The sequence below is a fragment of the Dipodomys spectabilis genome, unplaced genomic scaffold (genome assembly GCF_019054845.1).
Source record: "Dipodomys spectabilis isolate Male_0828 unplaced genomic scaffold, ASM1905484v1 ptg000098l, whole genome shotgun sequence".
Classification (NCBI taxonomy): Eukaryota; Metazoa; Chordata; class Mammalia; order Rodentia; family Heteromyidae; genus Dipodomys; species Dipodomys spectabilis.
Genome location: NW_024870775.1, coordinates 3,271,444 through 3,291,692, shown reverse-complemented (window position 1 = coordinate 3,291,692; position 20,249 = coordinate 3,271,444). Strand labels below are relative to the sequence as shown.

The 20,249-nt window shown below is 41.8% G+C and overlaps 1 protein-coding gene across 1 annotated transcript; it reads left to right on the top strand.

Moving 5' to 3' along the window:
* Positions 1-13,419: 13,419 nt before the first annotated feature.
* On the top strand, positions 13,420-17,579 carry LOC122113776 (procathepsin L-like). Its single transcript, XM_042686861.1, has 7 exons — positions 13,420-13,545; positions 13,821-13,943; positions 14,041-14,190; positions 14,378-14,599; positions 15,062-15,224; positions 16,310-16,427; positions 17,480-17,579. The coding sequence occupies exons 1-7, from the start codon at positions 13,420-13,422 to the stop codon at positions 17,577-17,579; spliced, it is 1,002 nt and encodes a 333-aa protein (XP_042542795.1).
* Positions 17,580-20,249: the final 2,670 nt, after the last annotated feature.

Here is a 20,249-nt window from a genome sequence, read left to right as displayed (position 1 = left end):
AAAGCATACATATTCTCACCACTCTGACAATCCAGATTGAATAACGAAAAGATCAAACTGAAATAAAAATTCAGACAAGTCTCCAATGACCTTCTTCTCATCCATGATGTGGCTGAAAATTAAAGTGAAAACAGGACAGTTTAGCTACTGTAGAAATAGTCTGGCAGTTTCCAGAAAGTTATGCATATGATTAGTATCCTGGGTATTCAAAGGGAAATGAGAAAGTACTTTCCTGCAAGTCTGTTCACAAATGTTGGTTGCATTGTCACAGTAGTGGAGAGAGTGGGAACAAACAGTTGTGCAGAGGTCACTCTGTGCCCATTTTACATGTGAAGTTGGTCAAGGCAGAGAGGAATGCAGAGGTAAGCCTGGTAAGTGTTGGGGCAGGCGACACGTGTAATTCTAGCTGTAATTCGAGCTACCAAGGAGTCTGAGATCTGAGGGATCATGGTTCAAAGCCAGCTGGTTGAGGAAAGTCTGTGAGATTTTTTTATCTTTAGCAACCAGTAACCAAGAAGAGGATCTGTACCTCAAGTGGTAGAGTGCCATCCTGCAACACGGCCAAACCCTGAGTTTCAGCACTAGTTCTGGTGCACAAAATCAGAAGAGTGATGAATGTCAAATCCCTTCTAAAACTCAGAAATAACTGTAGTGTAAGCCAACAAATGGGGTTTAGTAGAGCAAGCTCAGGTTTTGCACTTTTCTTGTCTATACAGCTCTATTCACCATCTATTTTATGCCAGCAGGAATGGAATGCAATGTTCAGGGCATTGAGGTAAAGCCTCTAGGCTCTTAGGGGCCAGCATCAAGACTTTGGGGCAGATGTGGGTTCACCTATTGTCCTGCTGGAAAGGAAAAGCAGGCGTATAGCTGTTAGTCCCAGGGCAATAATGATAGGCCCAAGCTTCTATCATCCTAGCTACTTGGAAGGTAGAGATTGTGGTATCAAACTTCAAGACTAGCCCAGGCATACAAGTTAGACAGACTACTTAGTGATGGCTGGACAAGGTGGCAGGTCCTTGTTATCTTCCTATGACACTGGGAAGCAAAGAGGAGGAGGGAAATTCATGCCAGTCTGGCATAAAACAAGGAACCAAGGCCAAGAGATGGCTGGAGGCATGACACAGGGCCATAAATTTAATTCCCAGCACAACAAAAACCATGAAATAAAATAATGACGTAAGCTATAGAATGACACTTGTCAAAGGACAGCTAGGAATATTTGTTTAAAGGCTTTGGGACAGGTATTCCTGTATTCCTGTATTATTCCTGTATTCCTGTATTACTACTGTATTGGGTTCCTGCAGTAAGGGATAGAGATTTGCCTGAACCCCTAAAGCAGCATGGGCAAGGTCTAGTGGGAATTCATTTCCACTCAACAGCAAAGGGTCAGGAGGGAAACACCTCAAGGAAAAAGAACAGTAGGTGACTCTGTCTCAACAGTCCTGACACAATTCTTGACAATGACTGGCCTGAGTGGTCAGACATCACAGGTGCATGGTGGAAGAGGAATCTGAACTGATGTGAAGGATGATCAAATATGAAGAACAGGATCTTTTTGTCAGGTGCAGTGGGTCATACCTGCAAGTCTAGCTAATGTGAAGGAGAATGGTGGATGCTAACAAAGGAAAGAAAGAGGGAAGACACTAGCTGAAAAACAACTAGAGCAAACCAGGTTGACAGTGTGACTCAGGTGGTTGCAGGAATTGCTTAGCAAGAACAAGACCCCGAATTCAAGTCCCAATTCTGCAATTATACAAAGAATGAAAGCTAGACAAAGAGAATGTAAGAAGGAAAGAACACTAAAGAAAGAAAGAATGAAAGGATGAAATAAAGAGAGAAAGAAAGAAAACCAGGATTCTTTCCTAGGACTAGAGGTATGTAGACAGGACTAAAATATGATTCAGCAGTGTGATCAGAGTAACCGTTATCAAAATGTGAAGAGTTGTTTGTAGAGAGGATGGGAAGCCACAGCTTTTTGGCTCAAGAGCTCAATATGTCCCTTGCCCTGTGCCTCATGACTGATTCCTCCCTTGGTGCTTTTAGGAGCCAAGAGCTTAGCCCCTTGCTAGATTCATTTAGCTGCATGCCTTTAAGTCTAAATCAAGCATAAATGGTTCAGTTCAAGGTAAAGGTATTAAAAACATGCTGTTCAGCATTATTTACTATAGCTAAGATATGGAACCAACCCAGATGCTCCTCAGTAGATGAATGGATCAAGAAAATGTGGTATATATACACAATGGACTTCTATGCCTCCATTAGAAAGAATGACAATGCCCCATTTGTTAGGAAATGGAAAGGCTTGGAAAAAATTCTATTAAGTGAAGTAAGCCAGGCTCAAAGAAACATAGGTCCCATGGTTTCCCTTATTTTCAATATCTAGTATATGTCTGAGTCAAGCAGAAAAGGTCAGATAAGGTGATGTTAGGGAAATGAACCCTAAGATATGTATTCAAATGATTTTTTTTCTTTCATGCGATTGTTTCTAACACATTTATAAGATTATTTCTTTGTTGCTTTGTATGTAGCTCCCCTACAGTATAACTCCTGCTTTCACTGTATTTGATGTCAGTATAATTTGTGGAGGGGAAGTGGAAAAACAAATCGTTTAACTAGGGATACAGGTGGACCCATTGCAATGATGAGATGTGCAAGTCATTATGTCGAAAAGGAACTTTACAACTTTGGTGCAGAGGAGGGGGGAGGATTTGGGGGGCAGAGAAGGTTGGGATGGGAAGGGGAAACAAAGGAGGAGGCTACAATGCTTGATAAGAAATGTACTCATTATCTTGCCCATGTAATTGTAACCCCCAGTATTTTCACAATAAAAAAAAGAAAGAAAAACATGTTGTTCATTCATTCACCAAGTCTAAAAACACATACAAATCGCTTTCTATCTTACAAGATCATGAAAAAGTAATTGAATCTGGTAATGAAGATCTTCAATTTCATTCATGATTCTCATACAACCAAGGTCTGCACAATATAAGGTCTGTAAGGTTTGACTCACCAGTGACTTCCCTTGGGTTCTGCTTTCCCTGGGACCAGTCTCCCTTGCACACCTGCTCATTTTGGTGTCTGCTGCCTCTGCCTTGATGTAACTGTCCTCACATCACTCCTGGAGCTGTGCTCCCCAGTGCTATCCTCAACTGCAAATGAGTCACTGAAAAGCCAGTTTCTGTTTGGAGAGTGAAGCCAGCCTCTGAGTATGGTATCTGGTGTTTTTCTGGACCGATGCTAAGAAGCCAGATGCACTAAGAAGCAAGAGCTCACTATGGAATGCTTGGTCTATGTTCAGGGAGTTACAGTTTTAATATGCATTTTCTATTTATTATTCTTTGTTTCTTTTGCATGGTCCAGTGTTTTGAATTTAGGGCCTAGGTGCTGTCCCAGAGGCTTTTTGTGATCAAAGTAAATGTCCTACCATTTGATCAACACAATATCATTTTCAGCTTTTTCTCAGTGAAAATAAGAGTAAGGTGGTCATCTCAGATCTAAGATGGGGAGGCTGAGGCTTGGAGAAGCTGATAGGAAAGGCACACATGGATGGAATCTAAGGGAAAGTTCAACCTACAAGTCAGGGACTATGAGAAGAAAGTGATACCTTCATTATGTGTGTGTGTGTGTGTGTGTGTGTGTGTGAAGGTGGTCTGGGGCTTGAATTCTGGGCCTGGTTGTAGTCACAGTTTTTGTTGCTCCAGACTAGCGCTCTACCACCTAAGCCACTTTTTGCTTTGTGATGTTTGGTAGGTAATTGGAGATAGGATTCTCATGCACTTTGCTACCTGTGCTGGCTGCTCAGATCTACAATCATCAGATCTCAGTTTGCCAACTTGCTAGGTTACAGGCTTCAGACACAGGCACCAAGCTATCTTCATTAGTTATGGCTATTATTTTTATTATTATCACCATCATCATTCTTATACTTCTTTTGTATTGTGAAAATACCATACCCAGGGGTTACAATTACATGGGCAAGATAATGAGTACATTTCTTATCAAGCATTGTTGCCTCCTCCTTTGTTTTCCCTTCCCATGCCTTCCCACTCCACCCTCCTTCCTCCCCCCCTTGTGATAAGAATTCTCAGGCTTGAACTGGAAGTCTGGAGAATGCCTAGGAGCTTTTGTTCTAAAAGGCTAGCAATCTACCACTTGAGCCACAGCTCTACTTCCAGCATTTTGAAATTTAATTGGCTGAGTCAACTGGATTTTTCTGCCCAGGCTGGCATTGAAACTTGATCCTCAGATCTCATTTTCTACATAGTTAAGATTACAGAATTGAGACACAGATGCCTGGTAGAGTTTCATGAATTCTTGATGGTGGACTTACTTACCTATTCAGTTAATTTTCTGATGACATTATTCTCCACAAATTGGAAGGCACAAACACTCAGAAATTGCTGGTACTCACTAATTTCTCATGTGTATAATCTTCCGTGCTCTAGAGGTTGAAATCTGAGAATCATGGTTGGAAGCCAGTTGGGACAGAAAAATTCTCAAGACCTATCTCCAATTAACCAGTAAAACTTGGACGAATCGGTTTGGCTCATGTGGTACTGCATCGGCCTGGAGTAAAAAAGCTCACTGAGAATTCAAGACTTTGAATTCAAGTGTTCGTTAGTTCCTGCATAAAAAAACCCAAAAAGATCTCTGAAGTAAAATTATTTCATGAGTCATATGAATATCAATTAACTAACACTTTTCCATAGATAGTATTTATTAGGATGTGTGTGTGTGTGTGTGTGTGTGTGTGTGTGTGTGTGTGTGTGTGTGTGTGTGTATTACCTTGCAAGAAAAGTTATATTGGCTAATGCTGATAATGCTGACTTTTTGGCTAATCCAGTTAATTTAAATTTCTGATCTCAGGTTGTTCCACTGGGGAGAAGTGTTAAGTGATAAGAGGTGTCTGCTCCCCATTTGATTTGTCACTTTTTTTTTTTTGTAACTCTGGACGTCCTGGGCTGGAGGGAAAATCTTAATGTGAAAAAGAACTTCAGCAGATGCACAGAAGAACATACTTTCTCAGATACTGCACTTTACATAGGAACTGGGAAGATACAGGGTGGGTTTGTGCCTAATATGTGTGCATGAGCCACCATCAAAAGGATTTTACCATGGCATTGGGGGTGGGGATTAGAAGAGTTGGAAGTGAAAGAAATGGCTAGAACCCCACTTTACTATGTGCTTTGTTGAGGAGATTTTGTCTAAGTAGAAACTGGTGCCAACAAGACCTAGGGTTTCTCCTATTCCATCCTGTAATGTTTTCAGAGTGTCTGCTTTGACCCTGAGGTCTTTGATCCCTTTGGAGTTGATTCTGGTGCAGGGTGATATATAAAGATCTAGCTTTAGTTTTCTACAAGTATTTAACCAATTTTTCCAGCACCATTTACTGAAGAGGCTGTCTTTCTTCCATTCTAGATGCTGGAGAGGTTGTGGACTGAAGGGAACCTTATTGCATTGTTGGTGGGAGTGTAAACTTGTTCAACCACTTTGGAAAGCAGTATGGAGGTTCCTCAAAAGACTCCACATAGAGCTCCCCTATGACCCAGAAATCCCACTTTTGGGCATTTACCCAAATGTTCACAAACAAGACCACACTAAAGCTACCAGCACCAGTATGTTTATTGCAGCATTATTTACTATAGCTAAGATTTGGAACCAACCCAGATGAATGGATGGACCAAGATGAATGGATCAAGATGAATGGATCAAGAAAATGTGGTATATATACACAATGGAATTCTATGCTTCCATCAGAAAGAATGACATTGTCCCATTTGTTTGTAAATGGAATGGATTGGAAAAAATTATATTCATTGAAGTAAGCCAGGCCCAAACAAACATAGGTCCCATGGTTTCCTTTACTTTCAATATCTAGTATATGTCTGAGTCAAGCAGAAAATCTTGTTGTTAGGGAAATGATATGTATTCAAGTATTTTTTTTCTCTGATGTGATTGTTTCTAACACATTTATAAGATTATTTCTTTGTTGCTTTGTATGTCCCTCCCCCACAGTATAACCCCTGCTTTCACTTTATTTCATGTCGGTATAATTTGTGTACTGGAAGGGGAAAAACAAATTGACTCTTTTTTTTTTTTTTTTTTTTTGGGTAAGGTCGTGGGGTCTGAACTCTGGACCTGGAGCTGGCCCTCAGCTCTTCAGCTCAAGGCTAGCGCGCTACCACGTGAGCCACAGGACCACTTTCGGCTTTTTTTTTTCTTCTGCTTATGTGGTGCTGAGGAATCGAACCCAGGGCCTCATGCATGCAAGGCAAGCGCTCTACCACTGAGCCACCTTCTCAGCCCCGGGAAAAACAAATTGAATAAATAGGGATACAGATGGACCCATTGCAGCAACGAGATGTACAAGTCGTTCTGTCGAAAACGAACTTCACAATTTTGGTGGGGTGGGGGAAGGTTTGGGTGGGGGCTTAGGGGGAGGATGGGAAGGGATGGGAAGGAGAAACAAAGGAAGAGGCTACAATGCTTGATAAGAAATGAACTCATTTTCTTGCCCATGTAATTGCAACCCTTCTGTACAGCATTTTCACAGTAAAAAAATAATACTAAATAGAAACTGGTATTGTCTAGACAGACGCTGATAACTTGCAGTGCTCATGTCTTGTAGTTTCATGTGAACACTGCCTTCTCTCTATTTCTCCTGCAGCTAGGGACTTCTTGGCTTAATTCTAGTTGGGCTCACATTCTGTCCTCTAGGCTTAGCTTGCTTTCCAAGGAACCAAGAGGCAGAGCAGCAGCTGCCACTCAGCCTGGCCAACCTCCATGGGTGGGTGGGCCCAAGGCAGTCACAAGGTTTTCTCCCTTCACCTCCCTGCAGAGGAAGCCCAAGGGCAACTGTAAAACCTGAACTTTAGAATTCTAATATAGATATTTGGAATGATTCTGTTGAATTCCAGGAAGTATTTCCAAACAACAGACAATCAATAATCTCCTTCCAGTCACTAGCAATATAGTATAGTTTCACAATCACCTGTGCTTCAGCCCCTGGACATGGAAAGAAGGATTCCTAGTTCTTCAGAATCTCAGAATGGAATCTTGGAAAATTGAGTTTAAAATCCTTAAGGGAGAGGGTAAAAGTTATCTCCTAGGGAAAGGAGATTATTTTCAACAATGATTAGAAAACCATCTTTTCATAGTTGATGTGGGTATAGAAGTTAATCAAATGAATCAAACATTTAAAGATAAAAGTAAAGATGATCAAAGAAGTTAACAAAAAAGCATAAGGTAAAATCTTTATGACTTAGAACTTGGCAATGATTTTCACATGTAGTAAAAGTAATTATAGGAAAATTAGATAAGCAAGATGTCTTCATAATGAAAAAATTTTTGCATTCAAAGGCTCCAGAATAGAAGGGAAAAGCAATCCAGAGAAAACATTTGCAAATCACAGAGGGAATGAGGAATTAAAATCAAGAAAACTTAAAGAGCTCCTAAATAAAACTCAACACCACCACGACTAACACAATAACTGCATTGAATAGGGTCCAAAAGGAGAATTGAGGACAAATAAGCGCATGAAGATATGTTTCATATCATATGTATTGCTCATGTGGAAAAGACAAATCAGAATCACAATGAACTACCAGCTCACAGGCATTAGGAGAAGCACTGAAAGGAAGGAGAAAGAGGAGAAAAATAGAGTGGAGAAAAGTCAGAAAGGAGAAAGAAAGGAAAGGAGGGAAAGAGGAAGACAGCAAAGAAAAATGGAAGGAAGGAAGGAAGAAAACAAGGAAGGAAGAAAGGAAGACGAGAAGGAAAGAGGAAGGAAGGAAAAAATAGAAGATGTGATTAGAATTGGAAACCATTGTACTCTACTGGTGTTAATGAGTATGGCACATATATTATGGAAATACAGGGAAAAATCAAGCATACAATCACTTATCTAGCAATTCCAGTTTTAAGTACATTCACAAATGTATCAAGAGCAAGGATGTGAATGGATATTTCTACATCTATTTTGATAACTTAAATCAAGCAAAATGCTTCCGTGAAAGCTAAAGGTAACATAAACATGCAGTTCATTCATTGACCAATTCTAAAAATGCATACAAATCAATTTTTTTGTCCACATTGGGGTGTGAACTCTGTGCTTGGGCACTATTGGTCAACTCCTCAGCTCAAGGGTATCAATCTACCACTTGAGTCACAGCACCACTTCCAGTTTTCTGGTGGTTTACAGGAGATAAGAGTCTCCTGGTCTGTCCTGCTCGGGCTGATGATTAATTCTCTAGAAAAAACAAGGCATAAACAACCAGAATTGGTGGGTGCTCAGGAGTTTATCATGTCTATAATCTTCCCTACTCTGGAGTTTGAAGTCAATCCAGATGCCCTTGGTAGATGAATGGATCAAGAAAATGTGATATGTGTGTGTGTGTGTTTCTGTGTGTGTGTGTGTGTTTGTATGTATGTATGATTGAATCCTATGCTTCCAACATAAAGAATGACATTGTCCCATTTGTTAGAAAATGGAAGACTTGGAAAAAATTATATTAAGTGAAGTAAGCAAGACTCAAAGAAACATAGGTCGCGTTTTCCTTTATTTGCAATAACTAGTATATGTCTAGGAGAAGCAGAAAAGTTCAAAAGCTATGTACATATGACCATATAAGATGATGCTAAGTGAAATGAAACCCAAGATAGGAACATAAGAGGTTATACCTTTCTTGCTCTTTTTTTTTTTTTTTTTTTGGTCCGGTCGTGGGGCCTGAACTCTGGGCCTGGGCGCTGCCCCTCAGCTCTTCAACTCAAGGCTAACGCTCTATGTCTTGAGCCACAGCGCCACTTCCGGGTTTTTTCTTTTTGCTTATGTGGTGCTGAGGAATCGAACCCAGGGTCTCATGCATGCAAGGCAAGCGCTCTACCACTGAGCCACCTTCCCAGCCCCGCTCTTTTTTTTTTTGAATGTATTTGTTATGTAGTATATGATTTTTTGTTTCTTTTTTATGTTCTTCCCCCATGGTATAACTCCTGTTTTCACTGTATTTTATTCCAGTGCCCTGCATCTTGCTTATACATTTTTCTAATTGTGGGAAGGGAAGGTAAATAATGAAATGCTGAAATAAGGGTACAGGATAACCCATGGCATCAAAGAGATGCACAAGACACTATGTTGAAAACTTTACAATTTCAGGGATGGGGGGAGTTGGGGAGGTGGGAGAGGGAAGGGATGGTAGGGGAAAAACAAAGGAGGAGGTAACAATGCTTGATAGGAAATGTACTCATTGCCTTCCTCATGTAATTGTGCCGCCACTGTTCAGTATTTTTACAATAAATACATGTAACTAAAAAATAAAAGAAATCTCAGAATCATGGTTGGAAGCCAGTTGGAGCAGAAAATTCTCAAGACCTATCTCCTATTGGCCAGCGAAGTTTTGGAAGAAGAGATTTGACTCAAGTGATACAGCACTGGCCTAGGTGAAAAATAATTTGAGACTGAATTCAAGTCTCAGTACCTGCACAAAAACAAAACAAAAATCTTCAGAAATACAGCTATTTCAGGAGCCATATGAATACCAATTGACTAACTTTTCCATATAACTATAGTATATATTGTGATATATATGTATCATCTTGCAATTAAATTTTTCATGGACAATGCTGACAATGGTGACTCATTGCCTAATCCAGTTGTTTTAAACTCATAACCTTGGGTTGGTCCAATGGGGAGAACTGTTAAGTGACATCACAGTGTCTGGTTTACATGAGATTTGCCAGGTATTTTGTAGCTAAGAACATCCTGGGTGGGAGAGGGAATCCTGTCCTGCTTCCTTAATGTGAAAAAGAACCTTGGCAGATGCGGAGAAGAACATACTTTCACAAATATGCACTTAACCTAGGAACTGGGAAGCTCTGCCAACCTGGGTTTTGATTAAAGATGCAGCGTTGGTGATATGGTTAAATGCTTCCATCAGCCCCCAGCAAAGGGATTATACCATGATGTGTGAAGTGGGGTGTTTGCAAGACTTGGGATGCAAAAGGAAAGCTAGAACCCTCCTTTGCTTGGTGCATTGTTGAGGAGATTTTGTATAAATAGACACTGGTATTGCATAAACAGACATTGGTAAGTGGGAGAGCTGATGTCTTGTAGTTTCTTTTGAACACAGCCTTCTCTCTGTTCCTCCTGCAGCTAGAGAAGTGTTAGTTTAATGAGGCCCTGGTTTAATTTCTTTCAGGCTCACTTGATAGAAAATGAGTCCATAGTGTGTACCCTAGCTTGAGATTGCTTTCCAAGGAACCAAGAGGCTGCTGTTCACAGTAGCAGCTGCCACTCAGGCTGGTTAAGTTCAATGGGTGGGTGGGGCTTAGGCAGTCACAAGGTTTTCTACCTGAATCTCCTGGAGAGGAGGCTCAGAAGCAACTGTAAAACCTCGATTTTAGAATTCTGTGTAGTCATTTTGAATGACTCTGTTGAATTCCACGAATTATTTACGAAGAACAATCAACAATCTCCTTCCAGTCACTAGCAATATAGTATAGTTTCATGATCACCTGTGCTGCAGCCCCTGGCTATGGGAAGTAAGGTTCCTAGTTCTTCAAAGGTCTTAGAATGGAATCTGCAGAAATTGAGTTTTAGAAAATCTTAACTGAGAAAGATAAGGATTTCTCTTAGGGAAAGAAGATTATATTCTACAACAATGCTAGAAAACCACCTTTGCTTAAGGAAAAAGGGGTATAGAAATTACTCAAGTGAATCAAGCATTTCAACATAAAGGGAAAGTTGAGGACGAAAGAAGTAAAAACAGCATGAGATGGAACTTTGCAATGATTTTTAAATATAGTAAAAATGATCATAGTAAAAATATGTAAATAGGATCTTATCATGATGAAAACCTTTTGAGCATTTTTTGGTCCTAGATTAGAGTGCAAAATGAATCCACGGAAAATATTTGCAAAGCATAGAGGTAATGAGGAATTAAACCTAGAAAATATAAAGAGGGGCTAGGAAAGTGGCTCAGTGGTAGAGTGCTTGCCTTCCATGCCTGAGGCCCTGGGATCGATTCCTCAGCACCACATAAACAAAAAGAAATAAGCCAGCAGTGGCATTGTGGCTCAAGTGGTAGAGCGCTAGCCTTGAGCTGAAGAGCTGAGGGACAGCGCCTAGGCCTAGAATTAAGGCCCAACGACCGGACCCCCATCCCCCCCACAAAAGAAAGAAAATATAAACAGCTCCTAAATAAAACTCAAGATCACCAGGAATAACAAAGTATTTCCATCGAATACTGTCAAAAACGAGACTGGACTAGCTATTCTTCTCCTGAATATATAAAAAAAGCAAGGAAGCATATGAAAATATTTTTTATATTGTATGTATTTCTCATGAGAGTAATAGAAAGGAAGGAGAAAGACAAGTAATTGTAGAAAAAAGAGACAGGGGAAAGAGGGAAAGGTGAGAAGAAAGAAGGGAAAAAGAAACATCAAGGAAGCAAGGAAAGAAGTCAGAATAGAAGGAAAGAAGGAAGGCAAAATAGAAACAAGGAAGGAAGCAAGAAAGGAAGGAAGGAAGGAAGGAAGGAAGGAAGGAAGGAAGGAAGGAAGGAAGGAAGGAAGGAAGGAAAGAAGGAAAGAAGGAAGGAAGGAAGGAAGGAAGGAAAACAGAAAGGAAGTAAAGCACAGTGAACAGTGATTATAAGTGGGAACCATTGGACATGGCTGGTGTTAATGAAAATGGGACATGTGCTGTGGTAAATACAGAGGAAAACTCAAGCACACAATTACTTATCTACCAATTCCAGTTTTAAGTACATATAAAAAAGAATCTAAAGCAAGGAATGTAAGCCTACATGTGTACATTCGTGTGGATAGGAATATTTCTAAAATGCCCAAATAACTCAAACACTCAAATAATCAAAATATTCTGTCTACATAGAATAAAATATTAGTCAGGTTCAAAAGAAAGGATACTATGACACATGTTACAACATAGAGCAAACTTGCTAAGACTATGCTAAGTGAACTATCCAGAGACAAAAAGGCAGATACTGTGTGGTTCTACTTGTGCAGGACCTAGTCTATTACATGTGGCCATAGTGGAATTCAACAGATTGTATAATGGATCATAGGAAATTGATGGCAAGTGGATGAGGAATGTGAGAAGTTCAATATCAAGATGCCAGCATCGAGGAAGGGCCATCTTGCTGGCTTATGCCATGGCAGAAGGCATCATATGGCAGAAGAATAGAGGATGGATCCAGGAAAAAGAAGTGGAGCTGACCTTGCCAAAAGGCTGAACAGGTCGTGCCCTGGGGCAGCAGGAGCCAATCACAGTTCAGGAAGTGGGGAGGACTGCAGGCCAGTGAGTGTCCTGAGACTTTAAAACCTGATCTCAGGGCCAGGTGCTTTTAGGACAGCTGTCTTTGGAGAGTTGCACTGCAGAGGGCTCCTGCACAGCTTCAAGTTCAGGTGAGCATCCCAGCCCACAGAGGCATGGTGGGAACAGGGGTGGAATAGAAGGCCTTTCAGGGGCAAGAGCACAAGCAGATCAACTTCCATTTCTGCCTCAGCATGGACATTGGGGGCCAGCTGAGAAGGGTGGTGGGGATGGCATAGGGCGGTGGAGTGAAACCCAAGGGTGGCTACTCCATCAGCCAGAAGATCTCAGGTCGTGCAGTTTGGTCAGACTCGGGATCTGTCCAGGTTGCATAAGGCAGCTGGACGCCTGCAAACTGCACTGTAATGCTCTCCCATTCTTGAACCATCAGGTAATATGCTCTTTTGCATCATTATCAGGTAACGTGCAGTGGGCAGAAACATGGGCTGATCCAAACCTAAGCATGGAGCCCCATGAGCTACCTGCTCCTGCTCAGGGGCTCGACCTTGGAGTTCTAGATTGCACTCTGTGCAGTACATGACCAAGTGCATGAATGTGACAGCAGGTTGTGATATTGGAAGCTGATGTGTAAAAGTGAGAATGTGGGGTGTTGTCTTCCTAGTTTGTCTAGGAAAGATATTCCAGAGGGTTTCACCCAAGAAGGGGAGAAGGCAGTGCACGACACATCCATCTTCTACTCTGCATTGGCTAAGGAGATGTCAGTGGACTCTGAGCTTTGGGGGATAGCATTGCTCCTAGCTGAGATCAGATATCCCATTGGGTGAGATTTTAGCTGGAATCCTAACCTTTAAACCAACCATTAACCTTGCACACTTTGCTTCAACTCCAAGAGCTCTCGCCAGGATAATGTTCATGCCCATTGCTTGACCACATACCTCTACTTTGATGTTTTAACCCAAGTATATCCTTAAGCCTTAATATGGCTCTGGACAAATATTGGAAAGTCTTATTTAAATATCTAAATGTTCATGGTGGCATTAATTCTTTTCTAGCTAAGACTAAGCAGACTGTTGACATCATGAGTCACTGGAAATCCCGGCTTCATTTCCCTTTCCAGGCTTTCCAATATGGATCCTTCTCTGTTGCTGGCCATCCTTTGCTTGGGAATGGCCTCAGCTGCTCCAGTGTTGGATCCCAGTTTGGATGCACAGTGGACAAAGTGGAAGACAGAATATGGCAAAAGCTACCATTCGGTGGGTAATATGGAAAGTGTTCTGAAGGACGCCACAGACGAGATCCTTGCTGATTTAACTTTATCCAAGCCAGGTCTCCAAGGCAGTCAGCTAATACCAGTCATATAAGCAGGATGTGGGCAGATAGCCTGCTGTTCTCTGACTCCAGAAAACAGCTTCCCCAAATGCACAACATCCTGGACAGCGTCTCTCTCCATCTTTGTCAGCAGTTCCATTTAGTGAACGGCGGTTGGGTTTAAGTAGACAGAGTGCTCATCCCTTGTGCTTATTCCTAGGATGAAGAAGGATTGAGGAGAGCAATATGGGAGGAGAACTGGAAAATGATTGAAGTGCACAATGAGGAAGAGCGCCAAGGGAAACATACCTACACCCTGGAAATGAACGCCTTTGGAGACATGGTAAGTGTCCTGGGCTTTGCTTACAACGGGGCTTGCTCTCCTTACTTCTCCACAAAATGACCTGCTTTTGAAATATCTTCTTTACTCTTTCCTGAAGACTGATGAAGAATTGCAGCAGGGGGAAACTGAGTTTCAGCCCGTTAGGCCCAATGAGGAGGAACAAATATATCCAGATCTTCTATTCGGTGACCTGCCTGCCTCTGTGGACTGGAGAGAGAAAGGCTATGTGACCCCTGTGAAGGATCAGGTATGACAGTGTCACTGTCGACCCTTTCACTGCCCATAGCAAAGCCAGGAGTAGTTGTCACTTGGTTTGGCAGACTCTGTAGTGTCCTGGAGTTCGCGGTTCTTTTGGAAGCCTGTTCACACACAGGAGCTGATGTCCATGGCTTGGTATTTGCTTTGTGTATGAGGGAATTTTCTTCTCTTATCAGGGTCAATGTAATTCGTGTTGGGCTTTTTGCGCAACTGGTGCACTAGAAGGACAGATGTTCAAGAAAACGGGCAAACTGGTCTCCCTCAGTGAGCAGAACCTAGTGGACTGTTCTCGTCCCCAAAACAACGGCTGCACTGGTGGCCTACCACACCTTGCTTATCAATATGTTAAGAACAACGGAGGCCTGGACTCAGAGGAATCCTACCCCTATGAAGCAAAGGTAATTGCAGCTCTGTACCTTGTTGTCACTCCTGCCTGCATTGCAGACAGTCCACAACTTCAGAGATAAGACTTGCTCTTCCCAATTCACACTTCAGATGATAGGGTCTTTTTCTGTCAACTCTCTGTTTCTGTCACTGTCATCATTAGCTGGGTCAGAGTTCTGTGGACTGGAGAACATAGATGGGTAACAATCGGGTGATTTTTTTATTGCTGTGTGACCCAGTGCATATGTATGCTATTCTTTAGCCAAGGATCTGTCCATGGTGAACACCTGGTATGAAGAGATAGAGATAGCCTGATTGGCTCAACAGACCAGAGAAGATTTTCCGTTTCAAATGAGCTAGGAATAGAATTTCACCTTCTGGTTTCCAACAGTGCTGACTTAGAAACCCTAAGTTGCAAAGTGAAACTTCAGAGCTGGATGTCTCTAATCACATCTGTTCCCTCTTTCCCTTCAAAGAATGGACCCTGCAGGTACAAACCTGAGAATTCTGCTGCTAATGTCACTGGATACGTTATTCTACCTCCCAGTGAGCAGGCCCTTATGAGGGCTGTGGCCACGGTGGGTCCCATCGCTACTGGGTTTCATTCGGCCCATTCATCCTTCAAGTACTATAAAGGAGGTAAGTGTGTTCTTTGTAGAAATAGATGCAGGACAAATGACAAAAGGATCCTAACACTCGACTGATTCTTTGTCATGCAAGGGTCAGGGAACATAGATGTTTTGGTGTAGAAAGGGCACCTGGTTTTTCAATATGTACATACAATTCTTTTGGACTTTATTTTCCCTTTTGATATTATTATTATTATTATTTTGTGGGGGGTACGGTCGTGGGGCCTGAACTCTGGGCCTGGGCGCTGTCCCTCAGCTCTTCAGCTCAAGGCTAGCCCTCTACCACTTGAGCCACAGTGCCACTACTGGCTTTTGTCTTGTTGCTTATGTGGTGCTCAGGAATTGAACCCAGGGACTCATTCATGCAAGGCAAGCGCTCTACAACTGGGCCACCTTCCCAGCGGCCCATTAGATATTATTTCAAGCCTGTCTCCATATCCCTATTTAAATTTGTCAAAGTAAAAGTAGTTGCATCATGAAGTATTGGTTGTATAATTGAAATTTTATTCAATTATGGAATATTTATAAATGGCCAAAGATTTTAATAGTTTATATTTTTTAGGTTCACATATTCATTGACTTCTGTCAATGCTGGAAGTTGAACACAGGCCCTGTGCTTTAGCCTGGCTTTTTTCACTCAAAACTAATAGTGTCCCATTTGAGACCCTTTTCTTCATTGAGCTTTGTGCTTGTTAATTAGAGATGAGTCTCATGGAATTTCCGGCCAAGGTTGGCTTGGAACTGCAAGTCTGTAATCTCAGCTTCCTTCTAGTATTATAGATAGGAACTGCACCTGGACAACCTTCCTTGGTTCAAGGAACTTTGAATTTTATGCAGTGTCCTTGAAATAAAATGCCCAGATTTCACACACTGGTCTCCTCTCCTATTAGACAAACCTTTTTACCAAGGCATATGTGCTAATATGTATTTCTGTCAGTTTTCAGCCTAATTCCTAACTTTGTTCATGTAGTTCTGAAGGCTTACCTGGACTTTACATAATTTTGGTGAATGTAGAAATACTTTCCTTATTGTTCCTCAGAGTGGGGTGCTGTCAGGTTCCTGGAGCGTCCTATGTGGTTTGGTTTTCTTTTTTAGGTATTCATTATAATCCAACCTGCCCCAAGTACCTGACTCATGGCGTTGTGGTGGTTGGCTATGGATATGAAGGAGAAGAAGAAACAGAAAACAACAAATACTGGCTGATCAAGAACAGGTAAGAAATGGCCAAAACATGCAGCTTTCCAGGTTCATGACTATAATCCTACTCACTACAAGGCTGAGCTCTGAGGTTCAAGGTTCAGAGCCAGCCAGGCAGGAATGTCCATGAGACCCTTATCTTCAGTTAACCACCAAAAGACCAGAAGTGATGCTGTGGCTTAAGGGGTAGAAGACCAGCCTTGAGCAAAAAGAACAGCACCCAGGTTCTGAGTTCAAGTGCTAGCACAATCGTAAAAAAAAAAAGAAAAAAAAAAAGAAAAAGGAAGGAAGCAAGCAAGCAGGCAAGGAGGCAGGCAAGCAAGCAAGGAAGCAAGCAAACAAGGAAAAAAGAAAGATGGGAAGTGAAGGAGGGAGCAATAAATTGCCTAACCTACTTGTAGAAAAAAGTCCAAAGAGAATTTAATGTGGAGAGTCAGTATTGGTATACAGGCTCTACCAATTTTTATTCTACTGACCTATGAATGTGGGACTATAGAACTAGATTCTGACATCAGCTCTCTAGGGACAGGCTTTTAATATGGTATTTTTACCATTTCATATACATTCTGAAAGTTTTGAAACAGAATGTCCTTTCTGTCTCTACTTTATATTTTATTTATCTTTTGTTGGTCATGGGGTGGAACTCTGGGCCTGCACACTGTCCATTAGGTCTTCAGCAAAAGCCTAGTGCTCCTCCACTTGAGCCACAGTGCTACATATGGTTTTCTGAGTTTTTTTTGTATTGAGATAAGAGTCTCCCAGTCTTTCCTGCCTGGGCTGGCTTTGAACTGGGACCCTCAGATCTCAGCCTCCTGAATAGCTAAAATTAGAGGTGTGAGCCCCAGGACCATCTACCTCTACTGTTGTAATCCCTTGTGAACTCATCACATTGGACATGGACAAGAGGTTATGAGCAGATTTAGATCAAGGAAGGGTGAAGGACATTGGCCCATCTCAATTCTCTCTGCTGACTGTGTTGTGTTTAGCACGGTTTTGATTGCATGTGACTGTTCCTAAAGCCCTTGCAGTTTATGTTATGTATTAAAACTAACACTTGCTCTTCTTCAGCTATGGCACAAACTGGGGCATAAACGGCTATGCAAAGGTGGCCCGAGACCGAAACAACCACTGTGGAATTGCCTCCTTTTCCCTCTATCCCACTGTGTGAGATCTTGGATGGACATAAGTCTGGGACAGCCTTCTCTGAAGGGGGCATTGTCTTCACCGCAACCCCGTCCTACTATGTAGGACCAAATGCTTGATGATCCAAGTTGTGATGTACATTTTAAGATCTTTTTCTACTTGTAAGATGATACCACGCGTGTGATTGCTACCATAAATGGATGTATATTACTGATTCACTTAATAATGTGTTGACTCAAATGACTAATTTGTTTTAAGTTTTCTGTTTTATTTCATTTTGTGTATGTGTGTGTGTAATCAAGATTGCAATTAAGTCTGTCAGAAACATAGACATGAAGAGACTAATCATCCGCTAGGAGAAGTGGGTGGTCTGGTCTTCCAGTCATGCAGATCTCTGGAATCAGCTTCCCAGGGCTGTGTCTAAGGCAATCATTGACTGGAGTCAAATTAGACAAATATTGATAAAGGAAAATAGTTTTAATAAAGAAAAAAGATCACAAAAGCAATGAGAAGCGTGCATTATTTTACTACTACAAAATGATCTGAGGAAATACATGCATTACATTCAAGATGAAGGCAGTCGAGTTGAGGTATGGCACCAAAGACTCAGAGCTAGCCCCTAGAGCATCTTCTCCAACTACTGGTGAAGACCTCTGGTCATCTTGCAGTGAAGAAAAACAGGACACTGGTAGATTGCCCGTGTGAAATAGGACACACGGGAATTAAGGGAGAAAGACCTGGTTTTGAGACTTGTTGGGAAAAATAGTTCCAGACTTGGGAGGTGAATCCTAGAGGGAAAATCCTAAGTGAGAATGAGAGCTTCCTTATGACCAAGCTAGATACAATCTTTACATTATGAAAAAGTTTCACAGAAATGACTCCCAGACATTATTAGTATATAGTAAAGAGGTTCATCATCCATGTGTTTTCAAAAGCCTTAAATGTCCCAGATAAACATAAAGGAAGGCTAGAAGTAGTTAGTGAAATATTTTCATCCTCCCTGAGGGGATAGTAAGATAGAAAACTGGACCCAGCCAACAGAGCCTACAGCACAATCCATCCACATCCCTCTAGACTGGGTGCTATGTGGTGTTCGATTCTCTTTTGGCTTTCCCTACTACATGAGATACTGTTTATTTTTTAACTAAAGGAAAAATGTCACACCAGCAGTGAAGCTCCTTGGGTTTTGAATACCAGCAGGCAGTGTTGTAGGGAGACTTGTGAGAGTCACCCTTCCTCTGCAGGATGGGACCCAGATCTGATATAACTGAAATGTGCATAGCACCCACTGAGTACCAGCCATCACCACTGTGGAACACAGTTCTGACTTCAGTGGGCAGGTGCTGCTCTACTCAGGGCATGAGGTGGGAGGAAGGCATCAGCCAGAATAGTGATCAATGGGAATAAAAGATATGAGCATCTTAGCAGAGACCAGAGGTCAAAACCCCAGAGACAAGAGATGTGGTTAGAGCCCTTGAGGAAGATACAGGGTTGAGATGTGGAGGATGATACTGGTGATGGGTGGGTTTGGGACACAGAGGCACCACCGTGGCATGGAGTAGAAGAACATTCCAGGCAGTCTCTTCTAGGAAAACAATGACCTAAAACCCATCGGCCTGAAAAATAACAATGTCCCCCTTTTCCGGCTAGACTCAACTTCCTAGTTTGTCATTTAGAGTTCTTTCTTCATCCTGGAAAAACATGGAGGTTATGCTGCGCTGAACATCCATAACATTTATTCATTGAGTAGCTGAATAAACTGAGAAAATAACCCACTTCATTACATAGATGACAAGCAAATGGGAATTGGAAAGGACTCACTGATTCCTCCTTTTGTTTCCTCCAGCTCTAATTGCCCCAGAGCAAGGAAGTAGCTGGATTTTGAAGAACTTCCACAAACAGTAAGTTAAAAAGTAGCAAATTGCCCAGATGCCAGTGGCTCACACTTGTAATCCTGACTAGAAAGGATGCTGACATCTTAGGATCAGAGCTCAAAGCCAGCTTGAAGAGGAAGTTCCTGAGAATGTAAAGTATAACTACCAACAAGCCAGGGGTAGAGCTGTGGCTCAAATTGTAAAGCACTAGCCTTGTGTGGAAAAGCTAAAGGATAGTGTGCAGGCCCTGAGTTGATGACCCAGTTACCAGCACAACCACCAATATGTAAATACACATAAGTTTGTGTATATATGGACAGAGACCCATTCTAAATAGAAGACAGGCAGAAAGGTTGCTCAGTCCTTTTCAGGGTTTTCTAGGATCAAGATAAACTCTTGAATCTGACTATAGTCCAGATGTGAATGACTGGTAAGCTCTAGGCAATAAAGACCATCAATATAGATTGTTTTTTGTTGTTTTTGGTCCTGGGGCCTGAGCTCTGAGCCTGGGCACTGTCTCTCAGCTCTTCAGCTCAAGGCTAGAGCTCTACCACTTGAGCCACAGTGCCACTTCAGGTTTTTCTGCATATATAGTGCTGAGAAATGGAACCCAGGGCCTAATGCATGCAAGCCAAGCACTCTACCACTGAGCCATCTTCCCAGCCCCAATATAGAGGTTTTTACAATCTACTGTAGGACTAATAAGCCTTTGATGAAAAGTCGTATCTCAAGTATACATATAGTTCAAGTGAAAAATCAGAACATGACTGGTTAACCAGTGCTTTCTTGTCTCATTAAATTCGCAACACAATTCTGTGTGG

What these genes read in the sequence shown, in the direction of transcription:
- LOC122113776 (XM_042686861.1), top strand. Translation starts at nt 13,420, where the DNA reads ATGGATCCTTCTCTGTTGCTGGCCATCCTTTGCTTGGGAATGGCCTCA. An exon ending in ATGGCAAAAGCTACCATTCG is followed by an intron (nt 13,546 to 13,820) that starts GTGGGTAATATG and finishes GCTTATTCCTAG; the next exon opens with GATGAAGAAGGATTGAGGAG. An exon ending in CCTACCCCTATGAAGCAAAG is followed by an intron (nt 14,600 to 15,061) that starts GTAATTGCAGCT and finishes TTCCCTTCAAAG; the next exon opens with AATGGACCCTGCAGGTACAA.